The sequence below is a fragment of the Suillus subaureus genome (assembly GCF_016647635.1).
Source record: "Suillus subaureus strain MN1 chromosome Unknown BJ212scaffold_193, whole genome shotgun sequence".
Taxonomy (NCBI): domain Eukaryota; kingdom Fungi; phylum Basidiomycota; class Agaricomycetes; order Boletales; family Suillaceae; genus Suillus; species Suillus subaureus.
In genome coordinates, this window is record NW_024538749.1 from 16,467 (window position 1) to 30,304 (window position 13,838).

The window sequence follows — 13,838 nt, forward strand, 5'->3', positions numbered from 1 at the left end:
AGCAGGGGGGGTGGCTTTCATGGTGAATATAACCATGACATATGGAAATTTTTGGTTTGTATAGTTAGATATGGTTTTAAAATGACATAATGACACCACTTTATAATTTATTTAATGGTGGCATGATTGTTATGGTGTCATAAATGATGATTTATATAGTTTTAATATGTGCTCAAAAAACTGTCCGCATGAGTCACCATTTTGTGAGCCTTGTATCTCCACCATATCTCCACCGATTCCCACGGTGTAGGGCTCAAATGAAAGCCCTGAAGCCATACTACAATGTGCTATAAGCATGTCCTTGAGCCATTTGTTCATTCTCACACAATATCATAGATAGTGAAAAATGTCAAAACATGCGGACAGTTTTTTGAGCCACTGTAGAACCTTGACCATAGCCTGGACGCTAAACGATGGTTTCCGTCAGTGGACCTGATGATACAATTTGAGGCACTTGAGAGAGATGGCTATGGTAGGCTGGATGGGAGAGCAACCAATGAGTCCCACATTGATAAGCAAAACATTGGCTGGTTCCTTGGCAGCTTGGAGGATGGAGGTTGAAGAAATGAACACCATAAGTAGTGAGATGCACAGTTGGATTATGTAGGAATCAAAAACTCACCAAAAACATCAATGGTGCTGACATGGAACTGAAATGACCCAGGATCAACTGGGGGAACTGAAGTCTCATGAAGCTTCCAGCGCAGGTAAGCAGCAACAAGATCTGGCATCTGCCTACTCCATGCAGCATGAAGTTCTTGGTTACGGTGCAGTCAACTGCAAGGCACACAATGTCAATGATGTTTGCCTTGAAAACTGCATGATCCATTAACTGTGATACCCCAATATTTTCAGAACTCACCAATTGATGACTCATGCACATGCTGCACCAACCACAGGGCCCTCACATCCACCTACTGGGTGGCCTTCTGAATCCCCCTCATCTCCTTCCTCCTCATGCTATCCTCTGCCTCCATGTCATCCTGGTTGCTATTGATGTCAAAATCTCCAAAATAGTGAGTGTCTGGATTTGCTGTACCTGCTTCAAGTGCTGCCTCAGCAAGAAGTTGATGTGCAGTAGCATCAGCCGCTGTTTTTTGGTAAGATCAGTTTGAATTGAGACAGTACAGCAACTTGCTCACCAATTCAACTCTGAACCTGCTCCCACTCATAAATGATGTGATCCACTTGTAACTTCATAAGGTTGGAGCACAAGGTCCTGAGATCACCAGAAGCTTGTACAACAGACTCCTTGACATGGCCAATAGTCGACAGTTTAGCGCGCTTGCAACTGATGTTGATCACTGGTCATGAGAATGAGTGAACAGTCAACATTAACATTGGCCCAGAGAACCCCCCAAGGACCTCTGGCACCACTCTACCATGTCAACATCACATTAGAATATATCGCACAGAACATAGTATTAACACTGTACATACCTGTGGATGATAGACTGAGCATAAGACACCTCGTATATAGCATAAAATTGAAAAGTTTTGCTAAGAAACAATGGCGGGAGAGGAAAAAACATCAGACTCACTGTTGATGTTGAAGAGCACAGCGAGGAGTGGTCCTACAGCAGGGAGAACAGCGCACATAGGCGCAGAATATCTATCCAAGTTGACTGCACAAAGTGCGACAAAAATCCGATAGAAAATGATGGCGGGAGAGGCGAAATAGCTTGCTCATCGTTGGAGACAATGAGCAAGGTAGGAGATAACGTTTGGTGATGGCGGGGTGGGAATATGGACAGTGCCGAAAGCTTAATTTGGCCGCCGGCATCAATTCCTGATGAGTGACGACAACGTGGGACTTATTCTATTTTGGGCAGGCTGTTCAGCTCGCCCAAGTCACTGCTGATGTGCTGAGAGTACTGCTGGTAGGGGGTTTAAAGCTATTCCTTACGAATTAGTAACAGAAACAGGTACATGGCACTATTACTAATTAGGGCCTGGACAGCTGCCATTTGTTTCTCAATTTGTTTCTCAGTTAGTTTCATTTACCACAATATATACAAACAGCAGTGACATAGGGTTTAGTCACACATACTAAGGACTCAATGCTGCCTCCACTGGCAGCAAGAGAGCAAATTCACCGGTTCTATGTCCTCTGAATGGCAGCAGCAATGGTTATCCAGCTCATAATAGGTGCTATAATTGTTTACATGACCCCATTTCTCAATAAAGAGCCTTACCATACCTCGATCCTCTCTGGGCATGCATGGGTGCAAGAGCTTGTCAACAGACATCCCAACCGGATCAAAAATGAGCTTGGGATGAGAAAGGTCGTATTTCATGCACTTGTACAGGAACTTCGGGCTTGTGGACTTTGTGATTCAAAGTATATTTCACTTGATGAACAGATTGCTATATTTCTCTACACCTGTGTGACTGGGTTATCGAGCCGTCATGTTGCAGAACACTTCCAGCACTCTCACACGACAATACAAAAGTATGTTCACCTTACAAAGATATTTGTACTACCAGTAGCCTCACACAGGCCTTATCAGATATTTCAAGAAAGTCCTACTTGCCATATCTTCGGCTCCATTCTACAACAAATTTGTATCCCTTCCGCACGACAATGCACCCATACCAAAGGAAATATTGGAAAATTCTAAATTCTTCCCATACTTTTCAGGTGCACTCGGGGCAATTAATGGTACCCACATTGCATGCTGCCCATCTGCAGCAGAACGGCAACTATCACAAAACCGCAAAGGTGGTGTCAGCCAAAATTGTCTCACTTGCTGTTCCTTCAATCTCCAGTTCCAGTATGTCCTCAGTGGTTGGGACAGATCAACATCAGACTCGACACTCTACAATAATGCCCGGCTCACAGACCTATATATTCCAGAAGGGAGATATTATCTCGCAGATGCTGGGTTTGGGATATGCGACTCACTCCTTGTCCCGTACTGAGGTGTTCGGTACCATCTGGCTGAATGGGGGCGAGCTGCAGTTTGGTGAGTGATATACAACTCACTGTAGTGTCTTCTCAACGCTGTGACAGGCCAAAAACATCAAAAGAAATTTATAATCTCCGGCATGCTCAAGCTCGTAATGCTATTGAGAGAATATTCGGGGTGCTCAAGAGGCAGTTCATGATACTGGTACACCCACCAGAGTATAGTATGTTGATGCAAGCTCACATCCCCCCAGCCCTATGTGTGATCCATAATTTTATTCGCATTCATGATCTGACAGAAATAGAAGAATTTGCCGATGAAGACATTGTTGACTGCAATCCAGGCAAGTCTAGAGGCGACCTTGCAGAGGGACCAGCTGACCGTGAAGAGAGGCAGCGGGCGACTGAAGACAGAGATCATATTGCGGTCGCCATGTGGGAGGACTACCATAGGATTTGTTGCGCTTGTCAGAATACGTGAATAGAGACCTACAATACTAGTATTTGAATCTACAGAACCTGCCAGTTAATATGTTTGATTTTTCTATCAACAAAAGACTTCCTTGGACCATCATCTGTCATGACCATATATGCATCAGCAGCGCTGACGTCCATCTGAAATGCTTCAATGAGTGCTGCCATACTATCATCGTCAAGATGCTTTTCTAGCTCCTGTGCGTGTCACATGGCCACCTGTTTGCACTGAGGTGACAGTATAATAGATGGGCTTGAAGTGTGTGATTGCGACAAGGCTCAGAAGATGTCGCTGAATGCTGAAAATTGGTCATTGATTGTGTAGAGTGCCCCCACTGATCCGCTAAACTGACGGTGTTTCGATGGTGGACCAGAGCCTGTAGTACCAGATCCAGAGGCAGTGAGGGAGGGTGTTGAAGACCGGGTAGATACGAACTTGCGCTTGACCATGGTTCTGACAGGAGTCACCTCCCAAGGAATAATATCATCTTCATTGTCATCCTCAGCCACTACCTCTCTCTCGGCAACCGTTTTCCCTTTGTCACTGACCATTCCTGCTACTCGCTCCTGGTCCTTGACATACTCATCAACTAACCACTCTACCTCATCTTCCACAACAGGTTGAGTATCGTTTCCGTTGGCCTGGTCATTGTCAGGGGGTGCTTGTTCAGACTCGAATGTCTCATGTCCAGCATGGAAGGCGTTGGTACTGCAAGGGCGTTGTGTGCACATGAGTTCATCCATCTCATGGAAGTGTTCCCAGCCCTTGTTGCGAAACGGTTTGGTATCAGGATGTGTCTGCAAACTCATAATCATATCAGTACCCCTCTCATATCATAACTGAAGCGCACCTTTGCAAATGCCATCCAATGAGCGGCATCAGCAGGACCAATATTCGCACCGAGTTCATCATCCCATGAAAAGCCTGATTGAGATTTGATATCAATAATAGCGGCATATTTTTTTTTGCACTGTGCAAATTACAATCAGAATATAATCTAGCATGAGCAGAGAACATACATTTAACCACTTGTTCTTGCATGATTGCCAGTCCCTGCCAGATCCCCCTACATGGTTTTCCTTCGAAACACCATCTGGCGGCTCCTGCAAATGAGTTGATGTGCCAGTAAAAGTAGACTGTTTGAATCCTGTCCCATCTCCACCTTCAGCACAGTGAGCTATGAGGTATTCGAGAAGGCAGGATGTCTCTTCGACAGTCCAGCGAGCAACTGCTAAAGTCCCGGCATTGTTTGCTGAAGGTATGGTAGTCTTTTTCTTTGCCATAGCAGCGGTAAAGGTATGAGTGGGCATTTGAGACCGTCACACAAAGGTCACTGTTGGTCACTGTTATGTCACAAGTGCCACGCCACATACAGAAACAAACTGAGAAACAAACTGAGAAACAAACGGCAGCTGTCCAGGCCCTTAGTAATATAGGTGGTACCACCCAGGTGCTAATCTTCCAAGTGCTTCAAGTTGCAGGTCCTACTAGCTGACAAGCCGTTGCTAAATGATGGATGTGTGTGACGAGTTTATTGACCATTTTAATATTGACATCTTAGAGTGACGCTACACGATCCAAAATACTCAAGGGTCACCGCCAAGTACCACCAGGCCTTTTCGATGGCGACAAGGTGAGTCGTCTGCATTTTTAACCAGTTCTCATTCTGACTTTTGCACTTTCGGTCCTCTGCAGCAAATGGCACCCATCCTTGTTGCTCTACACATGGCCCTCAGTGACTGTACTCCCTCTTCTGCGAATTCACGTGTGCTCGTCAGTGGTTTCTCATCGCTCTTCCCCCACAATTGCTTCAATACCGATAAAGCAACCGAAGTCCAGTAACGCGGTCCATCTTCTCTCATTGCAGTCCTCGTATTGTTGAAGTTACCACAGTACAGGACAGAAATGTACGTCTTCGCATGCGTTTCCAACCGCTGTGGTTAATGGTTTCTGTCCAAGCATTGATCGTTCCTCGGCGGCTAAGATAAGCCGAAACGAACACGTGGTATCTCGTGCTCACAATATCGGGGCTTGGATAGCACGATTCCGAATACCGGAAACTTTGTATTTCTTTGAAAAATCTCTTGCGAGTGCTCAAATAGTAATACCGGAGTAACTGCTGGATAATATAATCTGAAGCAGTTCTGTGTGTCAGGATTGAATATCGAAGGAATCCCTGCCAGACAAACCCTCTCATTCAACTATTTTTATGGACTTCGCTCGCATACATAGTTCAAGATCTGCTGTAGTCATCAAACGCCGACAAGGAGCAAGAGTTGACTGGGTACAAGGTGTCATGCACCTACCTGGTGGACGACACATAATATGGCTCCCTCTGGAATGTGGAGCGGTGACACAGCCCTGGAGATGTCTGTGTGGGTGGTGATCTATTCCCCCGATAACGCAAGGTTTGCGATGGGCGGACACTATGACGACACAACAAAAATCTGGAATGCAAAGATGGACAAGCTACTTGCTCTCCTCCTTGCATGATCATATACCTCCTTACCCCACCTGGCCTGATCATTCGCCGCCGCCGCCGAAGTCGACGTGATTTGAGTGAGAAGCAATATGTATATTCCAAAAGGTCCGTTATTTCTGTCCCATCAACACAACGATCATTTATAATATCGTACATCAGGCGCAATCATCACATACAACACATGGTCCAATCCGCTCCTCCCAGTTTTCGTGATACTGACTTGAATCGCACGAGATGAAAGGCGGTACCCCGATGTATCTCGATTTATACCTGAGAGGTTCATCGACGTTAATGGTGCATTGCCAGATGATGACCCTGCACAGTGCGTTTTCGGCCTTGGCCGGCGTATGTCCAGGTTTGTTAAGTCATTTTAATCCTACAAAGATTCGCTGATAGATGAACTTTAATCAGGGCAGTCTACAGGCGATGCCTCTACGTGGTCTGTCATTGTGGCCATGTTGGCCACATTGGATACTTCTCCTGCCAAAGATGATCAAGGCAAAGTGATCAGCTTCACTCCCACGTTTATCGCGGGAGTGGTTCGGTACTTGAAGCTTACTCGTGTCATTCTATCCTCTCGTCACTAACAGTTTCGTTGCTGCAGCTGTGCTGCAGTCTTCCCTTGTCATATTTCGGCACTGCCTCACATTCATTCAGACCTTGTGGATAGTTGGCGAACTGCCGAGTTGTGAAAGAAGGGATGACAGTTTGCCCCATCGGTGGTCTGATTGGGACACTAGAGTAATATCACCCAGCGTGTCTAGCTGTTTTGTGGAGGGTCCTGTAACATTTCGGTGTTGGCGTGCCAGAATATTCATCCTCAGATGCATACGTCGTGTGACGTTAGCACCTCACTCGCACTTCGCTCATCAGTAAATTCACATATTCCTTTTTTGCACTTGCGGTTACTTCGAAAATTCACCACTGAATTCCACCTTACAGTAAGTCAGTTTATCAGACGGATTTTACCTTGCGAAGGGTAAATTTCGTATATGGGGTTTTGCGGGTTCTGGATCGTATCACTTCGCGCCCGCTCTTCTCGCTTCCCTGTCCGGGTCATCGTGATTCGCTGTTTGTTCGCCTCTTCGTCCTGGCTCCAACGACTCGAAGAAATCAGTTCGAAACCAAACCAATCAATATGTATTAACATGGGTATGAGGATGCAGTAAAAATCCGGAATGCAAAGATATTTTACATCTTGTGTGTGTCTTCGTCTTCCATGATCATATTTATCATATCTGGCCAGATCGTCCGCTACCGCCGCAGAAGTCGACACGATCTGAGCGAGAAGCAAGATATATCTTAAACCGACACATGACCGAATCGCATAATCAACGCACAGGCGGCGACTTACAACTTCTCCGTGGTTATAAGGACGATTGCATTATATACGGTTTGCCAAACTACTAGGACTGCGCAAATTATGGCCCCTGCAGTTAATGGTCACCTTGCTATCCTCGCGAGCATTCCTCTTTCCTTCGTCGCCGTCACGGCACTTATGCGGTTGATCAAGAAGCAACAGAACAACCCTTCTCTTCCTCCTGGCCCAGTGCCACTCCCACTGTTAGGGAGCGTTTTATCTATCAACGCTAAGGAACCTTGGCTGACTTATACCGAATGGTGTGCTGCGTATGGTACGTGAACAGAGATGCGTATAGACATATGTGGTGCAAATTATTATATCAGGGGACTTGATCTTCGTGCGGAATCTAGACGAGGAAATGGTAGTGATCAATTCTCAACACATCGCAGAAGCCTTATTGGACAAGCGTTCTCGTATTTACTCCGACCGACCACACCTAGCTACACTCGAGCCGTGCGTCCTTTCAGTATTCTTCTATTCAATCAGGCTGAGGTTCTTGCAGATATGGCTTGTCGATCAACTTTGCATTCTTAGGTTATGGTGATGAATGGCGTCTCTGCCGACGACTTTTCCACCAAACTTTCCGTCCTGAATCTGCAATCAAATTTTTCCCAATGCAGATCAGACGAGTTCGTGAGATGGTCGTCAACCTAATCGATGACCCTCAACACTATTATGACCACTTCGCAACGTCAGCAATTGATTTTTACAAATTGAACGATTACTCACCTGTTCACAGATTCTCGTTATCTGTTGTGATGTCAACTGTATACGACTACAATATCAGTGCTCGTGATGACCCTGTGGTGCAGACTGTGATAAATGCATTGGTTCCGGGCTTGACCTTGTTGACCCCAGAGAGAGCATTGATGCTCAAGACCTTCCCCTTTTGTGAGCTCAACTCTCCTAGAAGAGAAAGCGTTAACATAACATGCACTTTCAGTACTAAAGTTACCTGACTGGTGTTGGGGATCCTCGATCAAGCGTGATGCTCGATCTTCGACCGAGCGTGTCAATCAAATGGCCGACGTGCCATTCCAGTATGTGCAGCAGCACATGGTAGGTACTTATTTTTATCTTGGTTCCAGACATTGATCCGACCCTTGCGAAGGCCGACAGCTCGTTCGTCGCTCAATCTTCAATGGTTGCAGAAAATTTGCGACGGATGGAAGCACAAGAGGAGACATCCAAACCTGCATTCAGGAATGCCTTGAGGAAAGCAGCTACTACTGCTATTATAGGTAAGTCAGCTTTTTTACAAGCAACACTGTACTCTCGACGTACATTAATATTACACAGCTTCATATGAGACGGTAAGTGGATAACTCCGTCATGTCGTCCGCTGCTTATCATCGTTGCAGACTGCGGCAAACATGATGGTTTTTGTTTTGGCCATGGTATTATATCCAGACGTTCAGAAACGTGCACAAGCAGAACTCGATTCGGTGATTGGAAGAGATCGACTGCCAACGTTCGAGGACAGAGCATCACTACCCTACATAGATGCGGTAGTGCGGGAGACTTTCCGATGGCAGCCCGTTGTACCCCTTGGTATTCTTCTCTGCCAAGTGATCTGGCCTGTACTGAAGATGATCTCATAGGCGTACCACATGCTACCTCGAGTGATGACGTATATGATGGCTATTTCATTCCGAAAGGTTCGCTATTTTTGTCCCACCAACACAACGATCATTTATAATATCGTACATCAGGCGCAATCATCACGTACAATACATGGTCCGATATGTTCTTCCCAGTTTTCGTCATACTAACTTGATTGCAGGGGCATTACACGGGATGAAAGGCGGTACCCCGACGCATCTCGTTTTATGCCAGAGAGGTTCATCGACGTTAATGGTGCGTTGACAAGTGATGACCCCGCACAATACATTTTCGGCCTTGGCCGGCGTATATGTCCAGGTTTGTTAAGTTATTTTAATCCTCCAAAAGATCCCCTGACAGATAGGCTTTAATCAGGGCGGTATACTGCTGATGCCTCCGCGTGGTCTGCCATTGCGACTATGTTGGCCACGTTGGATGTTTCTTCTGCAAAAGACGACCAAGGCAAAGTGATCAGCTTCACCCCCACGTTCATCCCGGGAGTGGTTCGGTACTTGACTTCCTCATGTCGTCCTATCCTCTCGTCGCTAACGGTTTCATTGCTTCAGCTGTCCTGCAGTCTTCCCTTGCAGTATTTCGGCACGGTCTCACATTCATTCTGACGTTGTGGACGGTTGGCGAACTGCCGAGTTTTGAAAGACGGAATGACAGTTTCCCCCATCTGTAGTCTGATTGAAGCACTAGAGGAGTGATCGATTGAGTATGTACTTCCTGTATACTAGGTGAGCAGACATGATGAACAGAAATATGTCATGTGGGCTTCAGTCACCAAGCGTGTCTAACTGCTGTGTCGAGGGTCCTGCGACGTTTCGGTGACGGCGTGCCGGAATATAGCTCTCTGCGTCTTCTGTATTTCATGCCCATGATATGCCCCGACTAGTCCCCATCGAACGACTGCAGGCAACAAGCGTACGGACATCTCAGGTGCACATTTCGTGTGACGTCAGTGCTTCACTCGTACTTCGCTGCTGCTCCCAAAATGGGAGATGTATTAATACGCATGTCCTGCTAGAGTCAGGTTACCGTTCATCAGGACAGTTCAGGAACGATCCCTCCTCTATTAGTCCCGTTGATACCGCCGGATATTTGATAGATGGGCCAGTCTGCATCGGCCACATAGAAATTTGAATTTCATCTTTTTGTGAAATCCAATAAGGACTTGATCAATCGCGGTGCTTGTCAAAGATACAGCTATTCGTCGGAAACCTTAACTGCAGTGCATATGCATCCGATCCAGGTGACCGCAGGAATGAAATGCATCCAGCATGCTCCAACAGCGGAGTACCCTGACCGAAACCCCAATCAAGCTTCAATCAGTAAGCATAATCAGGCACTGCGCAGTGTGCTCACATACAAAGAAGCGAGCTTTGATGAAAGGCTTCCCAACTTCAAGCTTGAAGGTTTATGAAACTTATCATTGGATGGAGATGAAAACTCGCTGTTAAAAGCTCAAGAATTCGCTGATGGAGACTATCTGCACACGGATAGTCTCAAGAAGAACATGGTTGGCTAGGGTACACCGAGTCTGGATTTTGTGTGTTGGAAAAATGGGATAATGATCATTGGGATGAATCGGATCGATGGAAGAAATTGCGATCTTCGTCGAGCTCAATAGGAACGTATCATAACGACTCGGAAGTCTGGACGCATTGAAGAACTTCAAGAAGAGTGAACTTAAATGAAAAGAAAGAACATCAAACAGGATACAACGTTGAAAAAGATATCATGATTCATTGATGGCATGATCATGGTGCATGTTGCCCTTGAATCTGGCCTCATGTTCCGTGGGGAGAGTGGCCCATAGATCCTTGTACAATGAACGAGTCTGCTATAGAAGGGATTGGAGTCTGAGCGAGTGTTGCTTGCTGAGTCAGATCGACTTCCTATATACAATCGTTCGAATCCAGCTCTTTCTGAAAGCGAACATTTAATTATTTAATTATATAATCTCCGACGTGATCTTCCGATGGGAACGTGTCATCGAGGCTGTGCATGGCTCTGCTTGTTTCAACAACTAAACCTCTTAGTGTTCATTTCTGGGCATTTCAAGTTAGAACTTCTTGGAACTCAGCGGTGGCCGATAGCATGGGAGTCGGCAATATTTCGTCTGTGGGTGCCCAGGGGATCGTATGGTCGAGAACGCGACATGGTAATTTCCCTCTTCATATTATCGTTGAAGCGCTCGACGTTACTTTCTAGATAACGTAGTAGTGTCGATAACCCTAAATTCCTCTATTCGGACTCGGGTTGATGTGGCATCTTCCCAAGAGATACTTCTCTTATCGACTTCCGGAAGGACCGGAATCAAGCGGAGACCTGCGAAGAACTCTAGTTGGTACTACAGTAGGTCACCTGTCACACCTGAGGCATAATACATGCCTAACTGAACTTCATAACGGCACACTCAAGTTGAGCTGTCTAGCCTCCCTATTACCGCAGAACACATAGAGCTCCTGCGGGCCTCAATTAACTTTGCGCCCATATAATTATAAACGTGGCTACTCGTAATCAAACGCTGCGCGTCTCGCCCCATTCTTTCTGCCATGTCGGCCACTGGAGAAGAAAAGGCCCATGGGACCGGATCTGAAACTTCATCTACTGACCAAGTCGAGATCTACGAGCGTCCCAGAGGATGGAGAGGTATCTATTACCATCCAGCCACACAGGTCTGCTTGGTGGGCGTCGTGTGCTTTATGTGCCCGGGTATGTTTAACGCCCTTACCGGCCTTGGCGCTGCTGGTCAAGTCGATGCAACTACCACCGCAAACGCAAATTCTGCTCTCTATTCTACTTTTGCATTCTTCGCCTTTTTTTCTGGGTCAGTCACCCGCGGTGCTCGGTATCGTGTGATCATTTGATTTATCCCTGTGTAGCTCCGTGCACAACGTGGTTGGACCTAGAGTTTGCTTATTACTTGGAACATGGGGATATTCTCTGTTAATTGGGTCTTACTTGTGAGTCTTCCCTTACTCTGTCTTCAAGTCCTTAAACGGGGTCAAATAGTGCGACGAGCATTCATCCCGGTGCAGGCGACTTTGTTGTCGCCGCTGGGGCTATCTTGGGCGTCTGTGCGGCATTGGTATGGACTGCGCAAGGATCCTTGATGATGGCATACCCGACTGAGGCTCAGAAGGGGACGTTCATTGGTTACTTTTGGGCTATCTTTAACCTAGGAAGTGTCGTCGGCTCCTCGGTAGCCTTCGGGTCGAATTTTAACTCCACGGTAAATCATCTTTGCTATATAAGCTGTACGATATTCATCCACAGAAATCAGGCGAACAAAGTTGGAAATGGAACCTATGTGAGTTTTATTGTGATGAAATTTCTGTGGTTGTTTTGACCATATTGCTGAAGATCGGATTTCTGATCCTCTCCCTTACTGGCGTCGTCTTGCCCCTCTTCCTTGCAGACCCATATAAGATGATCCGTACTGACGGAACCAGAGTCACACCTATCCGTCACCCTTCTTGGAAAACTGAGTTTATCAGTCTATTTGTGGCACTGTACACGGACCCTTGGATTGTACTCTTGTTCCCCATGTTCTTCGCCAGCAACTACTTCTACACCTGGCGTGAGTCAAACATCACAGGAAAATGACACTGCAAGAGGTTGACGCGTTTTCCAGAATTCAATGATTATAATGGCGCCCTATTCAACATTCGCACCCGTGGCCTGAACAACTTCGTTTATTGGACTGCTCAGATCTTTGGCTCATTCTTCATCGGTCATTTTGTTCTGGATTTGAGGCGGTTCCGTAGACGTGTCCGTGCATTCTTGGGCTGGTCGATTGTAGTGGTCCTCGTTTTCGCCGTTCATCTATGGTCATACTACTACCAATTGTAAGTCGTAAGTCACGGTCCATCTTTTGTTTAATATGACCATTAACTCCACAGGACTTATACTCGCGTCTCCGACCCTCCTACAGCGGTCAAGATGGATATCAACGATCCAGGTTACCCTGCACATGTTTGGCTCATGATTTTCTATGGTCTCCTAGACTCTATGTGGCAGACAACTGCCTACTGGCTGATGGGGCGCTATGTCCAATGACCCCGCAAAGCTTGCCGTGTTCACCGGCTTTTGTAAGATTATTTCACATTGAGGTCACACAACAGCCCAGTTCTAATCTTTCCAAGACAAATGCTTCCAGTCTGCTGGATCCGCTGTTGTGTGGCGCCTCGATGCTGTACAAAAACCGTAAGCTTTGCTGTTTTCAAGAAGGTTATACACGTTGATTTTTTTTCATAGATATATGGACATTTTCATTTCTACTTGGGTCCTAGCGGCTGCCGGCATGATATGTGCCTTCCCCTTGGTCTACGCGCGCGTAAAAGATTACACGGAGATGGATGATGAGGCTCTGTGAGTTAATTTGTTGCCTTGTTACCTGACGTACTTACTGGTTTCCCCAGGTTGGCCCGCCCAAACGTCGAGAGACTTCCTGAACCCATTGAGAAGTCTAAGAAGTAAAGCGACATGTGTTCGTGCAGCAAGAGAGGATGTATTTATGACACACGAACTTGTAATGAGATTTTTGTTGTTTTTGTATCTTCGAGTATCTGTAGTCGTCTTGCTATCAGGAGGAATCGTGCGTTATATGTATTGATAGGACATACATCAATTCTCAAACGCTCAGGCTGCCGACAGTGGACAAGGTGAACTTGGTGTCTACCGACCACATCTGGGTTCCTCTGGACTTTCGGACTGAAGATCGATAGGTGACCTCAGTTTGATGTCCAGTCGAGTGATAATATAAGTCATCGTTGCCGTTGTCAGCTCTCGGAACAATTGAAAACTTGATGATGAGAATTTGCAGAATACAATAGACTGCGGGCCGGCGCCGGGTACCGCCACGTTGATTTTCTCCATCACACATCGTGGACCACGTCCACGCCGTGTACGAGTTCAGTGCGTGAGCGCAACGCGCTTTACTCTGCTTTACTCATGGTACGTGCTCGCTTTAAATTTAAACTCTTACACTGAACATACA

The 13,838-nt window shown here is 46.3% G+C and overlaps 2 protein-coding genes across 2 annotated transcripts; both read left to right on the forward strand.

The window, feature by feature from the left end:
• Window positions 1–7,288: 7,288 nt before the first annotated feature.
• On the forward strand, window positions 7,289–9,484 carry BJ212DRAFT_1488784 (cytochrome P450; the record flags this gene model as incomplete). The annotated part of the gene is made up of 13 exons (XM_041341381.1): window positions 7,289–7,499; window positions 7,552–7,681; window positions 7,731–7,919; window positions 7,968–8,119; window positions 8,172–8,287; window positions 8,340–8,469; window positions 8,528–8,541; window positions 8,590–8,779; window positions 8,830–8,886; window positions 8,941–8,965; window positions 9,012–9,148; window positions 9,206–9,338; window positions 9,397–9,484. 13 exons carry the CDS (start codon window positions 7,289–7,291, stop codon window positions 9,482–9,484), a joined length of 1,572 nt encoding a protein of 523 aa, XP_041185544.1.
• Window positions 9,485–11,391: 1,907 nt separating this feature from the next.
• On the forward strand, window positions 11,392–13,214 carry BJ212DRAFT_1450408 (MFS general substrate transporter; the record flags this gene model as incomplete). Its single annotated transcript, XM_041338809.1, is given in 10 exon segments — window positions 11,392–11,666; window positions 11,722–11,802; window positions 11,852–12,071; window positions 12,123–12,149; window positions 12,203–12,419; window positions 12,474–12,687; window positions 12,742–12,889; window positions 12,909–12,930; window positions 12,985–13,045; window positions 13,097–13,214. The coding sequence occupies 10 exon segments, from the start codon at window positions 11,392–11,394 to the stop codon at window positions 13,212–13,214; spliced, it is 1,383 nt and encodes a 460-aa protein (XP_041185545.1).
• Window positions 13,215–13,838: the final 624 nt, after the last annotated feature.